The 19,362-nt window shown below is 55.1% G+C and overlaps 1 protein-coding gene across 10 annotated transcripts in view; it reads left to right on the top strand.

Moving 5' to 3' along the window:
• The window catches only part of TNS3 (tensin 3), a 159,743-nt gene that overhangs the window by 24,069 nt on the left and 116,312 nt on the right, over window positions 1-19,362 (top strand). For 7 of the 10 annotated variants that reach the window (XM_055334625.1, XM_055334624.1, XM_055334626.1 and 4 more), the window contains 2 exons: window positions 4,377-4,485; window positions 15,918-15,955. Coding sequence is in view for 4 of the 10 variants with exons in the window: in XM_055334617.1 (XP_055190592.1) it covers window positions 4,377-4,485; window positions 15,918-15,955 (147 nt within the window). In the remaining 6 variants the exon portion in view is untranslated. The remainder of the gene's footprint in view (window positions 1-4,376; window positions 4,486-15,917; window positions 15,956-19,362) is intronic. The other 3 variants (XM_055334628.1, XM_055334629.1, XM_055334619.1) reach the window with 2 other exon arrangements.

The following is a 19,362-nucleotide window of genomic DNA, read 5'->3' as shown; positions in this document are numbered from 1 at the left end:
ATCCCGTTGTGATTGGAGAACATATTTAGTATGGTTCGAATGCTTTTAAATTTATTTAGACTTAAAAAAATTATTTAGACGTGTTTTATGTCCTAGACTGTGGTCTGCCTCATTAAACATTCCATATGTGCTTGAAAAGGATGTGTATTCTGTTGCTGTTGGGTCAGATAGTCTATCAGTGTCAATTACGTCAGGTCTTTTGAGAATGTTATGTATCTTTGGTTATTTCCTGCAATAACTATCAATTGTTATTATTGATAAAAATAATTATTAGTGATTGAGAACTGGTCTATTAGCTTATTGGGGCTGCTGTAACAAAATACTGTGGACTGCGGGACTTAAATGCAGTAATTTATTTTCTTACAGTTATGAAGGCTGGGAGTCCAGGATTAAGGTGCTGACAGCCTTGGTTTTCCTGAGGCCTTTTTCCTTAGTTTTTAGATGACTGCCTTCTCACTGACTCCTCAAATGGACTTTTCTCAGTGTGCAAGCCTCCCCACCTCCCCGCCCGTATCTCTTCCTCTTCTTGTAAGGGCAGCAGTCCTACTGGAGTAGGATCCCACCCTTATGACCATGTTTGACCTTATTCACCAGTTTAAAATGTCCCATCTCTACATACAGTCATATTCAGGGTTAAGGCTTTAACATACGAATTTCATGAGAGCACAGTTCAGTCTAAAAGAGAGAGAAACAGTTTCCTTTTTTTTTGTATTTTTTTTATTGGAGTTTGATTTGCCAACATATAGTATAACACCCAGTGCTCATCCAGTCAAGTGCCGCTGTCAGTGCCCGTCACCCAAGAAATAAGTTTCTGACAATATTTACACATTTGTCTATTTATGTCTTTGCAATTCTATCATTTCTTGCTTTATGGATTTTGAAAGTATTGTTAATAGGTGCATAAATGTTTAGGATTATATGTCCTCTTAATGCATATACCCTCTTATTGTGAAATCCCTTTCTTTATCAATAGTAACATTCTTTAATCTGGAATTGACTCTGTTTGATATTAATATAGCCACTCCAGCTTTCATTTAACATTACCCTTGTATGTTTTCTCTGTCTTGTCTTTATTTTATTTTATTTTTTTAAAGAGAGACACACAGAGAGAGGCAGAGACACAGGCAGAGGGAGAAGCAGGCTCCCTGCAGGGAGCCCGATACAGGACTCGATCCCAGGACCTCAGGATCATGACCTGAGCCAAAGGCAGATGTTCAACTGCTGAGCCACCCAGGCATCCCTGTCTTTTCACTTTTAGAAGAATATAATCTGACAACCATTGCCTTTGAGTTAAGGCATCTAAACTATGGACGTAATGTGACTACTAATACAGTTAGATTTAAATCATAAATTTGCTGTTTGTTTTGTTTCTTTTACCTAGTCTTTGCTCTGCTTTCTCTTTTCTGCCATGTTTAGATTAGTTGAACTTTTATTTAATTTTTTATTTTAAAAACTTTTATTTTTAAGTGATCTCTACACCCAATGTGGGGCTTGAACTCAGGGCCCGAGATCAAGGGTCTTGTGCTCCACTGACTAAATTAGTTGAAATTTTATTTTATTTTTTATTTTATTTTATTTTTTTTTAAACAAGGTTTTTATGTTTCATCTTTTATTTTATTTTATTTTATTTATGATAGTCACACACACAGAGAGAGAGAGAGGCAGAGACATAGGCAGAGGGAGAAGCAGGCTCCATGCACCGGGAGCCCGACGTGGGATTCGATCCCGGGTCTCCAGGATCGCGCCCTGGGCCAAAGGCAGGCGCCAAACCGCTGCGCCACCCAGGGATCCCTAGTTGAAATTTTAAAAAATAATTTCATTTTCTCTCCTTTGTTGGATTATTACCTATCACTCATTATTTTAGTAGTTGCTTTGAGATTTATAGTACATATCCCTAGTTTCTCACAGTCTGCTTCACATGAGAGTGTATGACTTCATGAATAGTATGAGAGCCTTGCAGTAGAACCTACATTTCTTTTTTCCTGAGCTTTGTACTGCTTTTCTTTGTTTTTTTTAATATTTTATTTGAGAAAGAGAGAGCTAGAGAGAGAGAGAGCAAGCACGAATGGCGGACAGAGGCAGAGGGAGAGGGAGAAGCAGATTCCTCGCTCAGCAGGGAGCTCAACACGGGGCTTGATTCCAGGACCCTGAGATCATGATCCATCCCGAAGGCAGACGTTTAACTGACTGAGCTACCCAGGTGCCCCTGTGCTGTTTTATCAGAAATTTTAGTTTTACGTCTGTTGAAGCTCACATTACATCACTATTAGTTTTTTAATTAAACAGTTAATTATCTTGTAGTGAGTTTTCAATATAAAAGAAAGTATTACGTATTTATCCACATACTTAACATTTCTGGTGCTGTTCCTTCTGTGTAAAGCGGTCTTTCCACTTGTGATCATTTTCCTTGCACTCAGACTATGTTTAACTTGTAGTATGTGTCATCTGGGGATGGATGTGTTTCAGCTTTTGCGTATCATAAGAATTTTAAAATTCACTTTACTTTTTGAATGCTGTTTTTGCTGGGTCCAGAATTTTAGGTCAGAATTTCTCTGGGCGCTCTCTGTCTCTCTGCCGTTTTCTCACTGGCTTTGTTCTCTGTGGGAAATCTGCTCTTGTGCTAATGGTTGGTCCCCTGTCGCATTGTGTCCTTTCCTTCCCTCTGGGGGGCCTTTACGATTTTCTGTAAAATTGGCCACACTTCTTGTACTTGGGATTTGTTGAGTTTCTTCAGTTTTTGGGTTGATAATTTTGTTTAGATTTTGGGAAAGTTTTAGGCTTTATTTTTTCAATTATCCCCCCTCCCAACTTTACAGAGCCTCCAATTACACGTGTGTTAGGCTGCTTGAACTTTCCCACAGCTCACTGATGCTCTGTCTGTTTATCTGTGTTTAATTAGGTGGTCTCTCCTTTCTGTACTTTATTCCGGGCAGTTTGTACTGTGATGTGTGCACACACTGCACACATGCACTCATCAGAGGGCCCTGTGCACATCTTAGGGGTTCCACGCGTCTGTTTCCTGGTGCTGTGGCAAGTGAACTCTTGCTGCCCTGTTTTGCATGAATGCTTAGCACAGTCTCCTCAGTCCCAGGTAGTTCCCTGGTCCCCTCCTTCTGTGCATCCTGGGGCCTTCCTTGATGCAGGAATCTGGGGCAGTCATGGAGCTCACCTCACTGTTTTCCTGCCTCTGGGGAACTGGAGAGATTTGTTTGCCTGTTCATGAACGTCCGATAAATAGTCATCACTGTGTGCTTTCCTCTCTGAGTTCTTTTGCTCGGCACAATAATTCATGCATGAGTTAGCAATGAGCTTTCGATGCTCATCCATGGTTAGTAGCATATAACGGTAGTAAGCTCTTCCGTGCTCCTGAACAGTGTTCCCCCGTAGGACTGTATTGCAGTTTGTGTACCCAGTCTCCTTTGGATGGGTGTTTGAGTTATTTTCTGTTTGGAAATCTTGCACCGTTAAGTAAGGCAGATCTGCCCATTCTTGCACAAAACTTTTGTGGGCATATGCATTCGTTCCAGTTCGTGACTCTAGGAGGGGATTGCTGAGTCACCAGATTGTTGTAGATATAAAAACATGTGTAAGAAGCTGTAGTTGTACCATTTGTTTCCCATTCTGGCTAACATTTAATCTTCCGGTGCTAAGTACCGGCTTCGGTGAATCTGTGCACTCAGAGGAGACGCTCAAACGTATCACCAATCGGGTAGACTGCCTGGCGTTTGGTTTCTCAGGCAAATTGAATTTTTGTAAGATCATCAGATAGGGCCATGAGCCCTGACCCTGCAAAGAGGGGTCTGGTGGGCGAGTGGTTCGTGTAGTCCCCGAGCCGGCGTGTGTCGTGGATTCAGTGCCGGGCCAGGTGTAGGGAGGAACCACATATCTTAGCACGCTGGCCTCACGTGAATGCTTCTCCGTCCGCGGAGGCCAGATGCATCCGGAGAGGCCCAGGGGCCAGGAGACTCAGTCACTAGCTTCCTCTGTTGGCTGAGCATCTTCTGGCAGTGCCTGTGGATGACTTTGTCATGGCAGTAGCTGTTGGCCTGCAGCGTGGACGCTAGTACACGGTCCCATAAGCAGTGCTGACGAGTGCGGTGCCCTGACGGCCTTGGCCCGGTCTCAGGGGATCGGCAAGCGGGGCAGCTGTGGGCTTCCGGCTGGGCCCTGGCACTGGGAATGCTGACGGGGTATCCGCGGCCCCCGGGGGAATCCCGGCCTTGGCGGCACGGCTGCTTGTTCTTCCCTGTTTAACTGTAAGGTTCCTGTTTTAGCTTTTCCCGGACTCCGCTAGACGTCCCACTTCCTGAAAGAGAAGAGAGAAAAGCAAACAAACTGGTTCGTGGAGCTGACAGTTTCTCCCTTTGCTCTTTCAGCCGGAGGAGTTCACGAGCCTGCACAGCTTTAAGAACAAAGTCTTTAAAAAGCCCAAGGTCTGTGGGGTTTGCAAGCAGATTATCGACAGCCACGGGATTGTATGCCGAGGTGAGTGCACGTCTGTCGTTCACCCGCCGAGGAAACGGAACCGCAGCAAACACTCGAGCAAAACCCAAATGAAAAACTGCTTTCGGGGGGGGGTTCCCAAACGTTCAGTGGTGGCGCCCCTTCCTGGCGGGTGTTCCCCCACGGCTGCCGGCCGGCCCACTGAGCTTACCCCCTTGCAGCTGGGGAGGAGCGTGGCCAGAAGGAGCGAGGCGGCTGGCCGTGCTGGGGACGCTGTGGCCCTCGTGGCTCGGCCTCACAGTCGCGCGCACCGACCCTCGGCACAGTTGGCAGGCGGGCGCTCTGCACGTCGGGGCCGGGCCTTCGGCCTGTCGTCAGGCTCTGTGGCTGCCGGTGCTCCAACGCTCACGCCCAGGCGGCCCGCTGCTTGTGCAGTCAGAGACCTGTGCAGCGGGCCTGTGGGGGCAGCGGTTCTGGTCCTGAGAGCCCCAGGGTCCCTGCGGGGCGTGGGCCTGTGTCACAGCGTGGGGCGGCTGGGCCTGGAGGAGGAGGCGCGGGCTGCCGGGTGGTGCCCTGTGGTCGGCGGGTGTCGCCGGCGGCCTTCATTTGCGTCGGGCTTGCCTCTTGGTCCCCGTCCTCCCTGAGGACCCGCGGTGCTGTCTGCAGGGCTGTCCTGTGCTGGGCTGTGGGGGCGAGGGTCGGGCGTCCGCAGTGAGGGGGCGACACAGGCCTCTTGGGGCCCCTCTTGCCGGGAAGGGGCCGGAGGGTGGGGGGAGCTGGTGTGGCTGCTCCTCCGGAGGCCCCGCACCCTCCCTCCCTGACCCCCAGTGTCTCTGTCTCCTTTTCTGGGCGCGCAGGCCCCCTCCCTTCTCCCGGAACGGGCTGGGGGCCTCCCCCTCCCCTGGCCCCCGAGAGCTGCTGCCCGGGCCAGAGGGGTTGTGCATTCGGGACTTGGTGCTTCTGCTGGAGGGATCGCTGTGCTGGCTCCAGGCCTCGAGTGGGCACCCGGTGACAGTGTCAGGTGAAGAGGGCCTGTGAGGGACGGGTCTCCTGGGGACTGACTCGTCAACGTGGAGGTGTCTCCCTGTGGATGTGCGGGGGCAGGGTGTGCGCATGCTGCTCCCAGGGCCAGGTTCGGGAGTGGTCAGGGTCTTGCGGGTGTAGACAGGGCCCGGCAGGGTCGTGCGGGTGTCCGTGATTGGCTGCTCAGGGGAGCGGTGGCCTTTCCGTGGTTCTGTTCAGCGCCCCTGACAGCGCGTCGTCAGGTCTGTTCCTTCCATCACGGCAGCGTGGAGACCGCGAAGGAGAGCCCGGGGAGCTTTGTCTCCTGCGAGTCATACGCGTCACGTGCCTCTGCATGTGGAGCCTGTGTGTGGGCCCCGGAGACCAGGACACAGGAGCCTGCTTCTCCCTCTGCCTGGGTCTCTGCTTCTCTCTTCTCTGTGTGTCTCATGGGGAAATAAATCTTAAAAAAAAAAGTGTCTAGTAGTGTTGGTGATGGTGATGAAGGTGATGAAGGCGATGCTGCTGCTGATTGTGGTGCTGATGGCAGTGATACGATGGTGATGGTGGAGGTGGGGATGATGGTGGTGGTGGTGGAGAGGATGATGCTGAGGTTGGCGGTAAGGTGCGTGTAATGATCATGGTGGCGGTGATGCTGGTGGTCATGCCGATTATGGTGGTGATGACAGTTACGATGATGGTGGTGACATCAGTGATGACAGTAATAATAATGCTGGTGTTGATGATGATGATGATGGTGGTGACCTTGAGGGTATCGGTGATAATGCTGATCGTAAAAATGATCATTGCGATGATGGTGGTGATGATGGTGATGAAGATGATGATGGTGAGAATGATGATGGTGGTGGTATTGATGGTGATGATGGTGGTGATGGTAGCGTTGGTGGTGACGATGATGGTGAGGATGACAGTGGTGGCCCCGGGGGTGGTGTTGGTGATAATGGTGACTGTGGTGGTCCTGTTGGTGATACAGTGATGGTAGGGAAGGGCAGGCATGTATTCTGGGACTCAGGTTCCTATTTTTACTGTTCCCTTTCTGGCTCATTCTTTTTTTTTTTTTTTGAATTTTTATTTATTTATGATAGTCACAGAGAGAGAGAGAGAGAGGCAGAGACACAGGCAGAGGGAGAAGCAGGCTCCATGCACCGGGAGCCCGACGTGGGATTCGATCCCGGGTCTCCAGGATCGCGCCCCGGGCCAAAGGCAGGCGCCAAACCGCTGCGCCACCCAGGGATCCCTTTCTGGCTCATTCTTGACCTTCAAGTCCCTTACTTGACGTTCCACCTCCTGTCTTACCTCGTGTTCTGTATGTGGTGACAGTAGAAGAAAAAGCTTCATTTTCACGAAGCTGGGACACTTGCACATAGAGGCTTTCTTATCTCTGATCCTGGAACCTCCCAGGAAAAGGCACAGATGGTAGTGGGGTGGGGATGGGGTTCCGTGTCTGGCTGTGGCTCCCTCAGCTCCCCCGAGCCCCACTGATGCCACCTCAGCTCTGTGCCCTTGCCACTGCTTACGGCTCTGGTACACGTCGCTCCGCCAGGAACCCTCGGGTGGTCGCAAATGGTTCGGCTGTCACTGATGGTGCTTTCGTGAGCCCGACCTGGTCATACTTTGCGTGAGGCAGCGGAAGGCTGCGGCGCAGCGACCTTGGAGTTCTGGTCCTGATGGGTGTAGACAAATGTGAGTTCTGGGGATTTTGCCCTGAGAGGGAGATGAATCCAGGAGGGGCAGGGTCAGACCCAGCAGGAGTGCTCCCTGGAAAGGCTTTGCCCGAATCCCATCGCGGACTAGGAGAGAACAGCCTGGAAGGGAAGCGAGCCAGGGAATGAGGGCAGGAGGCCGAGGAGGGGGAGGAGGCCGGAGGGAGGAGGCACCGGGGCTTTGCCAAGGCTGCTTGGGTGACGGCTCTTCCTGGGTAGAAAACAAATGTACGTTAGGCACCAGCTAGAGTGAGACGACAAGACAGCTCTGCGCTGCGTGTAAGGACGTCACGCCGTGAGGGGGCACCCTGTCCCCGGGGCCGGCAGGGCCACAGTCTGAGGGGTGCCCTGTCCCAGGGCTGTCAGGGCCGTGGTGGCCTCTGCGACGGCTCATGGAGGCCGGGGCCATGGGCGGGGATGTGAGCTGAGCGCCTGCCTTGGGCCACATGTGAGGCGACGGCCGGCTGGTGGGGTGGGGCCTGCCCGCGAGGCCTGGTCCCGAGGCTCCGCAGACGTTGGCCACCCAGCGCCCCGAGACAGCAGGAAGCAACGTCGGAGCGTTGGGCAGGTGCTTGGGCCGTGCTGGGGCCCCAGGCTCAGACACCCGTGACCAGGGGCCCGGTGCGTGGCGTGCAGACAGCGCTGCCGCGGCCCGCACATGTGTGTCTTCGAGGCCGGGAGATGCCCGCGGGCTTCGTTGAGCGTGAGGCGGGACCGGCGCCCACCCGCGCCCACAGTCCGGGTGCCTCGCCCCCTCCCGGGGCTCGGCAGCGTCGGTCTTTGCGAGCCGTCGATGGCTGAGAAGCGGCACGTGCTCTGACTGTAGGCTCCCATTCCATGGTGGTTAGCGGGGGGCGGGCCTGCGAGCGGACACTGAGGCTCCGGTGCGGCCCCCGTCCTGAGCTGGACCTTCAGGTGTTCGCTCGCTCAGAAGCTCAGGGTACCGGAGCACCGGGGGCGCAGTGAGTGGACCCACTCCCCGCCGGGTCACGACCTTGGGGCCGTGAGGTCCAGCTCTGCGTTGTGCTGCACACTCCGGCAGAGTCCGCTCGGGATTCGGCTTCCTGTGTCCCCGCTCAGCGTGTGGGCACTCTCTCTTCTCCTCAGATAAATAAATGAATTTTTAAGAAAATCAGATTATTCATTATCTTTTCTTCTTGAGTTCTCATTCTGTCTTACAGGCACTTGGCATCTCACTGTTACATCCAGCCGCTTACTTGCCAGCCTTTGACGGACTCTGGCTCGCAGGTGTCGGGGGGCGGTTTCTTACCGTTCCGCATTCTGCACTGCAAGCCTTCCGGTTGTTTGTCTGATTCTTTCGTCTGTGGAGTATTTTCATTTATTTATTTATTCATTTATTTATCTGAGATGAAGAGAGAGCACAAGTGGGGGGACAGCAGAGGCAGAGGGAGCAGCAGGCTCCCCGCTGAGCAGGCAGCTCGACTTGGGACTCGATCCCAGGACCCTGAGGTCACGACCTGAGCCAGAGGCAGACGCTCCCCCGCTGACCCCCAGGCGCCCTGTGGAGTGTTTGTCTCAGGAAAGTTCTCAGGTGCGGCTTGTTCAAATCTACCATCATCTCATTTAATCTCTGTGTTGGCTTGTCACTTGAGGCCCCTTCCCGTTTTCTGCGGCCGTAAGGATGTCCTGCGTATTTTATTCTAATATTTCTCCTGCTTTTCCAGTTCCGACCCAGTTTCATGGTTGATTCGTTCTGGAGTTGGTGCTATTTCTGTTACTTTTCATGACTTAGCTGGTTTTCCCCGCGAGAGGTACTGCGCGGTCCACCCTTGCTGAGCCGAGTTGGGGTGACTCCGTCCTGCCCGGCGTTCTCACATGGGGATGAGCCCGTTGGTCACATCTGTTTTGACAGAGTTGTTTTGTGCTGTACGGAGCTTCACGTCTCTTCGCTTGCCTACTGCAAGCGTTATCCCGTAGTAGATTTTTAGAAATCACAGTGTTTCCGTAGCTACCCAGTATTTTATGTACGGACACACACTTTTTTTAAGAATTGCTTTGGCAGGTTCTTTTCTTCATGGCAGAACGTGATCTTTGGTATCATGCTGTTCCGCTTCTCATTCTGTACAACCAGAAGTGTGAGGCTGCCGTGTGTGTATCTACGTGTATGTTTTGTGCTTTTGTTAGTTGTGACTTCGTGGAGGGGCTGGATTCTCCCATCTGCTTCTGTATTCAGCCTGTTTCCGCCTTATATTGGGCCGGGTTTTCCAGAGAAACAGAACCCATGGGATTTGTCATAAGGGGTTGGGCTCATGTGGTTAAGGAGGTTGTGGGTGCTCCAGATCGGCTGGTGCAAGCTGGAGAAGTGGTGTAAATTCCAGCCCAAGTCTGAGTCCAGAAGCAGGAGAGCACTGATGTCCTAGGTCAAGGGCAGTTGGGCGGAGAGAATTCTTCCTCTGCACTTCATTTTGTTTAGGTCCTCACCTGATTAGACGAGGCCCACCCTGGCCAGGGAGGACAATCTGCTTCCCTTGCTTGAAGATTCAGATTCAGCTCTGAAGCTCATCCAGACGTACCCACACACATCTAGAATCACATCCGACCAGATGCCTCGGGGCATCTCGTGACCTGGTCAAGTCGACACATACGATGAACCATCAGCAACACGCTGTTTTGGTTCAAGTATCTGAGGAAAATCCAGCTTCACGCAGATAGGTATTTGAAAAACGCGGCGTTTTGATGACCTTTGCAGATTATGGTGGGTATTCTTTTCTGACACCAAACCAAAACTCAAGCGATGCTTCTTAAAGCTTAGTTTTGGCCTGGGATCTGGAGCCGTGTCGACGCGCTTTCCCTGCTCTGCTCCACTAGGATCCATTAGCCGGTCTGGCACTTTGAGTACATCTTCTGGCCGGGCGTGACCCTGGGACGTCCTGCGGCGGTCATTTGGAAAATACCGGTTCAACGGGTTCAGCAGATTTTTCTCGGTGTTAACACATTTATCCTAAAATACCAAGAAAACCCCCTTATTTGTTCTATCAGTGTCTGCTGTATCAGAAAAGTGTCAGGAGTTGTTGGGCCCATGGGGATGGATACGTGTCTCCCCAGATACCAATTTTCACTTGAAATCTCAAATTTTGTCATTGGCCGAACGCTGCCAGTTGTTTTCCTCACTGTGACAGGCACCCTTTGTTCATCTGTGAGCCTGAATAGCTGTGTATTGTCTGCTGGAGTTCTTTCAGCCGAGAGCGGTGTTCCCTGGGAAGGCCGCTAGGTCAGCTGCCGGCCCTCAGCCACGCGAGTGCTCCGCTGCACAGAGAAGTGCTCCGTGTGCACGGCCGCCTGGTCACATGGAAGGGCGGGAATGCGAGGAGTGAGTACGGTAAGTGGTGGGCGGTGATCCCCGTGCCCCACGGACAGCGGGGCGTCCTGCAAGCACTCTGCGGTGTGCTGAGTACGTGATGGTTCTTGGGAAACGTTCCGTGTCTTCCGCTACGTGTGCTGTCCCCCTGGGCGATTGTGCTGGGGTGCGGAGGTGGCGGGTGTGTGAAGGCTGGTGGGGTGTGATCCAGGGGCACCCACGTTGTGCTGTGAGGGCGTTTGTGCTGGGGGGGCTCGGGGTGACGCAGGCGCGGGGCTAATGTGGAAGCAGGACGGGCGTCCCAGTGGACTGGGAGTTTGGCCTTGGGTGGAGGATTCCAGCCTTCCGTTCGCTGGGTGCTCGGCGCCCGGCAGCGAGGGACGTTGTGATGCAGAGGAGCAAGGAGGAGGCGCATAAGGGGCAGAGTTGGTGCATTTCGGGGGCGTCTTCAGAGACTCGGGCTGAGTTTTGGTGGTAGAAGCGGGCACGTGTGGTGCGTCCGAGGAGCTCCCAGCCGGCGCTGTCCTGCACTGCGTGTTCTGCTAACCCCCTGGCCACCTGTGTCACGGGTGGGGAAACCGAGTCCAGCGTGTGGGGCCTCCGTCCTTCAGCTCAGAGGACGTGCTAATGATTTTAGCAGGAAATTGGACAAGGGCTGTGATGGAGCAAAAGGTAATGGGAGTAACGAGGCAAGTGTGTATTGTTTTTTAATGAAAGGGACGTTTTTGCATTTAGGGTCGATGGAATTCTTTTCATTTTCATGTAAGCGAGTGAAAGTAATGAGATTCTGGGGAAACTGCAATGAACATGTTTGTGTAATGCACGCATTTGATGCCATCCACACGTAGAGCCATCAGGACTGGTCTTTGGAGGCAGAGTCACGGCCTTACATGGTGACGGGCCCAGAAATGCTGAGATTAGCATGTTTATCCTCATCTGGGAACAGAGCGTAGAGTCTCTTTGTATTAAAACCTGCACAGATTCCACTCTTCACGGGGACTGCTGCAGTTTTTTAAAATTATTTTTTTTAACACAGTAATTCAGGACCGTTCGTACAGTTGAATGTTCTCTCGAATTTATAAAAGTCCAGTGTTAGGAACAAATACCATATACAACCTTAGAGTCCACTGAAAAACTCTTAGAACTAATAAATGAATTCGGTAAAGTCGCAGGATATGAGACCAACGTACAAAAATCCATTGCATTTCTGGACACTAACGGTGAACTGTCTGAAAGAGAGATTAAGGATGGAATCTCATTTCCAGTGGCATCAAAAACAGTAAAATACTTAGGAATAAGTTTGACCTATAAGGTGAAAGACCTGTACTCTGGAAACTGTAGGACATTGGTGAAAGAAATCGAAGAGCACACAAATAAATGCAAAGATAGCCCATGGTCTTGGATTGAAAGAATTGATATCGTTAAAATATCCATACTGCAATCTGCAGATTGAACACAATCTCTATCAAAATTCCAATGGCGTTTCTTACAGAAACAGAAACAGCCCTAAAATTCACCTGAGACTATGAAAGACCCCAAATAGCCAAAGCGATCTTCAGAAGGAACGGAGCTGGAGGCATTACGCTCCTTGATTTCGGACCATATTGCAAAACCGTACTGATGAGGACAGGGTGACGCTGACGTCGAAATAGGCACAGTGACCAGTGGAGCACATCGGGAGCCTGGAAATAAGCCTGCGTGTGCATCATCTCTGACAAGGATGCCAGGGACATCCATCGGGGAAGGATAACCGGTTCCACGAGCCATGCTGGGAAGATGGGTAATGACATGCAGAAGAGTGACGCTGCACTTGGGTCTCAACCACTCAAAAAACTTAAGCTGAATCAAAGACTTAAGTGTGGGACCTGAACCCGTAAAATGACTAGAACACAGACGAAAATCTCCTTGATGTTGGTCTTTGCAGCGATTTCCTGGGCATGACAGCAACAGCAAACGTCAACCAGTGGCACTACATCCACCTCGAAAGCTTCCGCACAGCCGAAGACGCTGTCAAGAAAATGGGTAGGCAGCCCACAGAATGGGAGAGGCTGTTGCACGTCATGTGTCTGATGAGGGATTAGTATCCAAAATATACAAAGAACTCCTACAGCTCCGTAACAGACAACCACATAACGGGATTAAGAAATGGGCAGAGGGGGATCCCTGGGTGGCGCAGCGGTTTGGTGCCTACCTTTGGCCCGAGGCACGATCCTGGAGACCCGGGATCGAATCCCACGTCAGGCTCCCGGTGCATGGAGCCTGCTTCTCCCTCTGCCTGTGTCTCTGCCTCTCTCTCTCTCTCTGTGACTATCATAAATAAATAAAAATTAGAAAAAAAAGAAATGGGCAGAGGAACTAAATAGCACTTTCCCAGAGAAGACGTGTGGATGCCCAACAGGCACGTGACAAGATGCTCAGCGTCGCTCATCATCAAGGAAACGCAAACTACAGTGAGTTGTCGTCTCACACTTGTTCGAGCGACTGTCGTGGAAAAGATAAGAGATAACAGGTGCCGGTGACGATATGCGGAAAGGGTGGCCCTGCGCCGTGTTGCTGGGAATGCAGACCGGGGCGGCTGCTCTTGAGGACAGTGTGGCGGTTCCTCAAAACGGAAGACCTGGGCTTTCTTATCATCTCGCAGTTCCACTTCTGGGTTTTTATTCGAAAGGAATGAGATCGTTATCTCAGAGGGACATCTGTACTCTCTCGCTCGCAAAGTCCTCGTTCCCGACAGCCACAATACGGAAGCGATCTGAGTGTCCACTGCGGACGAATGGGTAAAGGATGTGACGTGTGGTCTGTAAACGACGGAAAATCGCTCAGCCGTGTAAAGGGGAAACCGCACTGTTTGCAACAGCGTGGACGAACCCGGAGAATCCGCTAACTGAAATACGCCCGAAAAAGACCAACCCTTTATGGTGTCACTTGCATGCGAAATCTTAGAAAACCCCCAGGTACCTCAAAGTCAAGTGAAAGGGGATAGAGTGGTGGTTTCCGGGGTTGGGCGTGCGGAGATGGGGAGATGCGGGTCTGGGCGCAGACCTGCAGGGGCGAGGTGAGCGAGCCGGGATCTACTGAGCGGTGGTGCGTGGGGCCTGGCTGGCCGCTTGGGGTTTGCTGAGAGGGTGGGTCTCGGCTTCTCTCCCTCGCGCGCAGCCAAGGGAGCGCGATGGGTAATTAACGTCGGCAAAGAGCTCACAATGTAGACACACGCAGGCCATCGTGTTCTACACCTTCCACCCCTGCAATTTTCCCAATTACAGCTCCGGAAAGCCGGGAGCAGACAATGAAGCGGGAGCCGCAGGCGGGGCGGGTGGGTGGGCAGCCGGGTAGGCGGCCCCCGCCCTGTGCGCCGGCTTCTGCGACCGCCTCCCGGGCAACCTGAGGGGTCGTGGGCTGTAAACCTGCTCTGTGGCGCAGGTGACGTCGTCCAGGCCCGTGCGGTGGAAGGTGTTGCGGGCGCAGCTGATGCGCGGTGGGCGCTCCGTGGGGGTGCTCCGTGGGGTCGGTGCCGGTCCCGTTCCCACCACTGCTCCGGGTGGCCGTGATGGATGACAAAGGCCGCCGCAGAGTGAGGTACACCGGGACGACTGCCGGGGCGGGGAAGGCAGGCCAGGGCCTCCTAGGACGCATGCACCCAGCCTCGGAGGAGCGATGGAGGGCTCCGGGTGGAGCGCTGGCTGCCACCTTCCTCCTGGCACGAGAACTGCACGTCTGCTTGGCCCACGAGGCGTGTGTGCACTTCTAGGAGGAGCCACCGAGCAGGCCGGGGTCGTGGTTCCCCTGAGGCCGCTCTTTGGGGAAACCCCAGGGGATGCCCTAAGACTTTGGGAGTCGCCTGCCGATGTCCCGGAAACAACAGGTCCACCTCTTGGGGTCTCCACCGCAGTGCTCGGGTTGGCGCCGCTTTGCTGTGATTGGTTGACCCTCGTGAATACGATGACTTTACCCGACGAAGGCCAAGTCGTGGGACAAATCTGCCCTGTGCGTGTGTCCCCGCGCCTGTCACGCTGCCCTGGCCAGACCCCTTTCGGGGTTGAGCTGGCCCGTTGCAGCAAGGATGTCTGCTTGTGGCCAATGACCCCGGCGGCAGTTAGGACCGTGCCATGGCAGTGGCATCTGCCCTTCGTCCCTGCTTCCGCGGGATGGGAATCCGGGGCCCACGTAGCTGGGCGGTGTGGCCCACCAGTCACCTGGGGCCTCCTGGAGTGTGACAGCCACAGAATTCATGCCGCTGGCCCTGGCTGCGCTGGACCACCCGCCCTGCTCGGGGTGTGCGCACACAGCATCCTTTGGGGCTCCTACCTGCATTTCTGCTGATTCTCGCTCACCCAGAAGCCCAGGCCTCTGAGCATGTCCTCGTGACCTCGGGACGTCCTACCAGCCTCCAGCCCCCGCTGGGCTCCCTGTCGCGTTCCCGGTCTGGCGCGAAGCCCCTTTTATCCCAAAGGCAAGTCTGTCTTGGTTAGAGCCTCTCTCATCGCCTTCGCGCCGAGTCCCTGCGTCTCTGTGAATAACTCGCGAGCCTCAGAGGCATAGAGACCATCAGGAGAGAGATCTCGCAGAGATAACGCCCCGGCCGCTTGGTTCTGGCGTCCAGTGCCCCCCGCCGGTGGCCCAGTGACTTTGCTGTACCCTCGTCTGTGTGTGGGCGCTTTGAGGCACCGAGCAGGTCAGGGCCCGGCCCCACGCCCCCACCAGGGCCTCATTCTCCCAGGACCCCACACACCTGTGTAGGTTGACATCGTGCTTGTCGTGTCACCCCGGCTTCCTTGATGGCATCGCGGTCAGGCGGGGAGGGGAAGCAGAGGCGTGGAGCGTGCCCATGCAGGGCTGTCCCCTGCCCTCCCTATGTCCCCGCCTCCCGGTCCTGCTGTTTCCGCCTGGCATCCGGGGGGCCTCCTGTGCCTGGCACCCAGGGCCTCCTCCGCCTGGCATCCGGGGCCTCCTCCATCAGCGGCCACAGCCTCCCGGGGGCAGGCCTGGAAAATCCCCATTGGTTCCGGCCCCAGGGCTGCGCGGCCGGGGCCTCCGGGCTCAGCGCTCACATGACGGCCCCGGCGGGAGGATTCCCCTGCTGGAATGTGGACGTGGACTTCTTGGGACAGTCGTTCCCAGGCCACGCGGAAGTGCGGTGCGTGTGGCGCTCAGCGGGCAGCTCCGTCGCCGACTGGAAGGCGGTCGCCAGCCCTGATGCTGCGGGGGCTCTTCGGGGTTTCCCACCCCCGTTCAGGGACAAGCTGTCATTCCCAGGCGCACATGGAGGCCGCGTGGCCATCCTCCCGGGGTCCTTGCCCCCTTTCCCCCGCCCTCTGCCGATGTGGCACCGCATCCCGAGGGTCTCCAGCGGCGGGCGGGGTTCACAGGGGTGAGACCAGTTGCTGCTGAGTCCGCTCGACACCCACTCCTTCTTTCTCCTTCTCTTGCAGCCTGCAAGTACTGCTGCCACAGGAGATGTGAAGCCAAGGTAAGGGCCGTGCCCCCCGCCCCCCGGCCTCCGCGGGATGGCAGGGGCGCACAGGGCGGGCGCCTTGGCCTGTGGCCACAGCACGGGACTCGCAAGAGAAGGCTGCTAGATGCTGCGATAGGACGTATAGGTTTCATCTCAGCCGTAAGCTGAGGAGCTGTGGACTCTGCTCCGAATTGTAGAAACGCTCAAGAATTGGGTTGCAGATAAGAATTGGGTTGCAGATAAGAGTTCGGGACTTGGCCCCGGCCACGCCAGCGCCCTGCCCGCCCCCCCCCAGCAGGTGACCCCTTCTCTCTCGTGATTATCTTGTTGTGTCGGGCTGGGCTGGGGTAGGAGGCCGGTTTAGGGCGCGTGCCTGGCCTTGAGGACTGGGGGCCTCCTCTTAGGGTTGCTGTTCTTGGGGTGCTTGGGGTTGTCAGGCTGTCACGGAGGTCAGCGCCCTGAGCTGGCGATGGACACCCTGGTTTTTGGAGGGGCTAAATGGCCCAGTGCCCCTGGAAGCTCTGGAGGCCTGGGGTGCTTGGGTGGGTTTAGGACTTTGACGGGTGGGGCCGTGGGGGGGCCCGGAGGTGGCAGGTGGGCAGCTATGGGCGGCCCAGCAAGAAGGCCTGGTTTTCTGCCCGGAGCTCCGTGCCTGCACGTCCCGCATTTTCCGGGACTGCATGCGTTACCCCCTCCGACCGGCCAGCCCTGCCTTGGTGGGAGCCCGTCCCGCAGGCCGCCCCCGTGGGTGGAGGCCCAGGGAGATGGGGTTTTAGAGAGTCTTGGGATTTTGCTGCCGCTGGGCACCCCCTGTGCACCCCCGGGTCAGCTGCTGCTGACGATTTCCACCTGGCGCCAGGCTCTGAGCAGAAGGGGCGTGCGCTGGAGGCACGCAGCGTGAGTGGTGGCTGGCTCCTCATGGCGAGCTCCGTGTGGGGACCAGAGGTCCCGAGTCCCTCCACCCTCCCCACCACACACACGTGTACACACAGTGCACACACGCACGCACACCTCACACCTACGCCGGGGGCACACACACACATGCACAGTTCACGCCCATGCAGGAGCACTTGCACACCCGTGCACGTATGCGTGCGCACATACAACTCACACCATTTACACCCACGCGCTTTTCACACAGACGCACACGAGCACATGTACACTCATGCACAGTTGACAGCCCTGTGGGAGTGCACACGTGCACACACACGCACAGTTCACACTCATGCGGGAGCACATGCACACACGCGCATGCACACACATGCAAAACTCACGCATCTGGGAACACGTATATACCCACATGCGTGCATGCACACGCACAGTTCAGTTTATACTCACAGCTGACACATGCACAGACATGCACAGGAACGCACGTACATTCCCACGCACACACACGTATACACATAGCTGGAACTACAGGCTGGCCCTATGCGTGTTTTCAAGAAAGAGATGGAATGACTTATCTTTTTGAACTTTCCATCACGGGGGATTTGGGGCGCAGGAGAAGCGGACAGTGAGGTGCAGAGGCCTGCGCTACACGGCCGCCCAGCCCCAGGCCAGCAGCACTGCCCCCGCCCCCTCGGAACGCCTGGCCCCCTGCCTCCGAGATGTCACGTGGTATGCGTTTGAGCTGTTTCAGGGACGGGCGCTCACGGCGGGGCTGTGGGCACTTCTGCCTCACTTCTCGTCTCACTCTGGAGGAGCCGCCTTTCTGGTCTAGGCCAGGGGTTCCTGGCTCATACACACTCACAGAGTGGCTCGTTTCCAGCCCTGGTGTATTCTCGGTCTGCGTTGCCTGCAGATGTGCCCTTTTGCTTTTAAGTGATTGTTTGGGGCTCAGGAATTTTCTGGATTCCAAGAGGGGTTCTCCCCCTCCCCCAGGAGGATTTAGATGTGGCCCTAACCCTGAGGGTGTCCATTATATGACCCTTGTCCTACACAGCTTATACCTTGTTACTACTGTGGGGCAGACGTGAGAGCCCCCCTGGGACAGCAGTGCAGTGCTGCCCATCCTGTGTCCTCCTGCCTGTGTGTGTGCGCACGTGCCTGGAGGTGCTTGCATGTTTGTGTGCCTGGATGTGTATACAGTACCGTGTGTGCCTGCATGTGTATGGTATGTGTGTACGTACGTGTGCCTGGAGGTGCATGCATGTGTGTGTGCCTGGATGTGCATGCATGTGTGGGTGCCTCGAATTGTATATAGTATGTGTGTGTGTGCCTGCATGTGTATAGTATGCATGTGTGCATGGTATGCACGTGTGGGTGTCTGGAAGTGTATACAGTATGTGCGTGTGTGCCTGCATGTGTATAGTATATGTGTGCTCACATGTGCCTAGATGTGCATGGATGTGTGTGTGCCCGGAAGTGTATATAGTACATGCCTGTGTGCCTGCATGTGTGTAGTTGTGTGTGTGCGCACATGTGCCCGATGTGCATGCATGTGTGTGTGCCTGGAAGCGTATACAGTACGTGCGTGTGCGCCTGCATGTGTATAGTATGCGTGTGTGTGCCCACATGCCTGGAGGTGCATGCATGTGTGCATGCAAATGCGTGCGTGTGTGTGTACCTGTGTGGGCCTCCGTGTGTGACACTGTGGCCAGCCCGGCCACTCCTCCTGGCAGCTGGGAAGTGAGCCCCCCTGTTGGCACCATTTCTTGAAGGGCCCAGAGCCAGCTACTTAGAGGATTGAATTCTTTGGCTCAGAGAATATTCCAGAAGTCTTCGCTATCACCGGTGGCGGCATTTCTGGCCGCCCTAATTGGCAGTTTGCTGAGCGACCGACCAGCATTTTCTCCGTAGACCGGCCTTGGGGGAATCGTAGCCGCAGTCACTTTTCTCGGCAGCCCAGCTTGAGTGGCCGGACAGAATGCCTCCGCGGTGACAAAGGCCCTTCTTATTCCGGAACCGTGACGCGGTCGCCGTCGGCGCAGAAGGGCCGCACTTTGCCAGCCGCTCTGGGATAATCGGGGGACAGCTCCGTCTGCCAGGAGCTGGGATGCGGCTCTGCCGGTGGGGGTCCCTGCTTACCCCGAGTGCGCGCAGCCCACAGGGTCCCTGGGAGCTGGGGGTTTTGCAGGATTTCCTGGCAGGCGACCGTGATGCTTTGGTCTTTGGTCTGGGGCACGGGCTTAGGCCTAACGTCCGGCCCTGCTTGCTGCTCAGTGTATTGGGGGACGGCGGGCACGGTGGGCTCCTCTGGGACATCCACAGGCCGGGTGGGGGGACAGGGGAGGGGGGCAGAGGCTGCGCGTGTGGCACCCTCCCCGGGGCGGGTTCGTGTGCGGTGAGCCCAGCTCTGCGTCAGCGCCAAGGGGAGAGCCACGCTGCAGAAACGGGGCCGGGCCGGGGGCCGCGGGCTCCGCCGGGAGCCGAGTGCTGAGCTTGGACTGAGGTCACCGTGTCCCTGGCCATCAGGCAGTGAA

The sequence above is a fragment of the Nyctereutes procyonoides genome, unplaced genomic scaffold, assembly GCF_905146905.1.
Source record: "Nyctereutes procyonoides isolate TBG_1078 unplaced genomic scaffold, NYPRO_anot_genome, whole genome shotgun sequence".
Lineage (NCBI taxonomy): Eukaryota > Metazoa > Chordata > Mammalia > Carnivora > Canidae > Nyctereutes > Nyctereutes procyonoides.
This window is presented reverse-complemented; position numbering and strand designations above follow the sequence as displayed.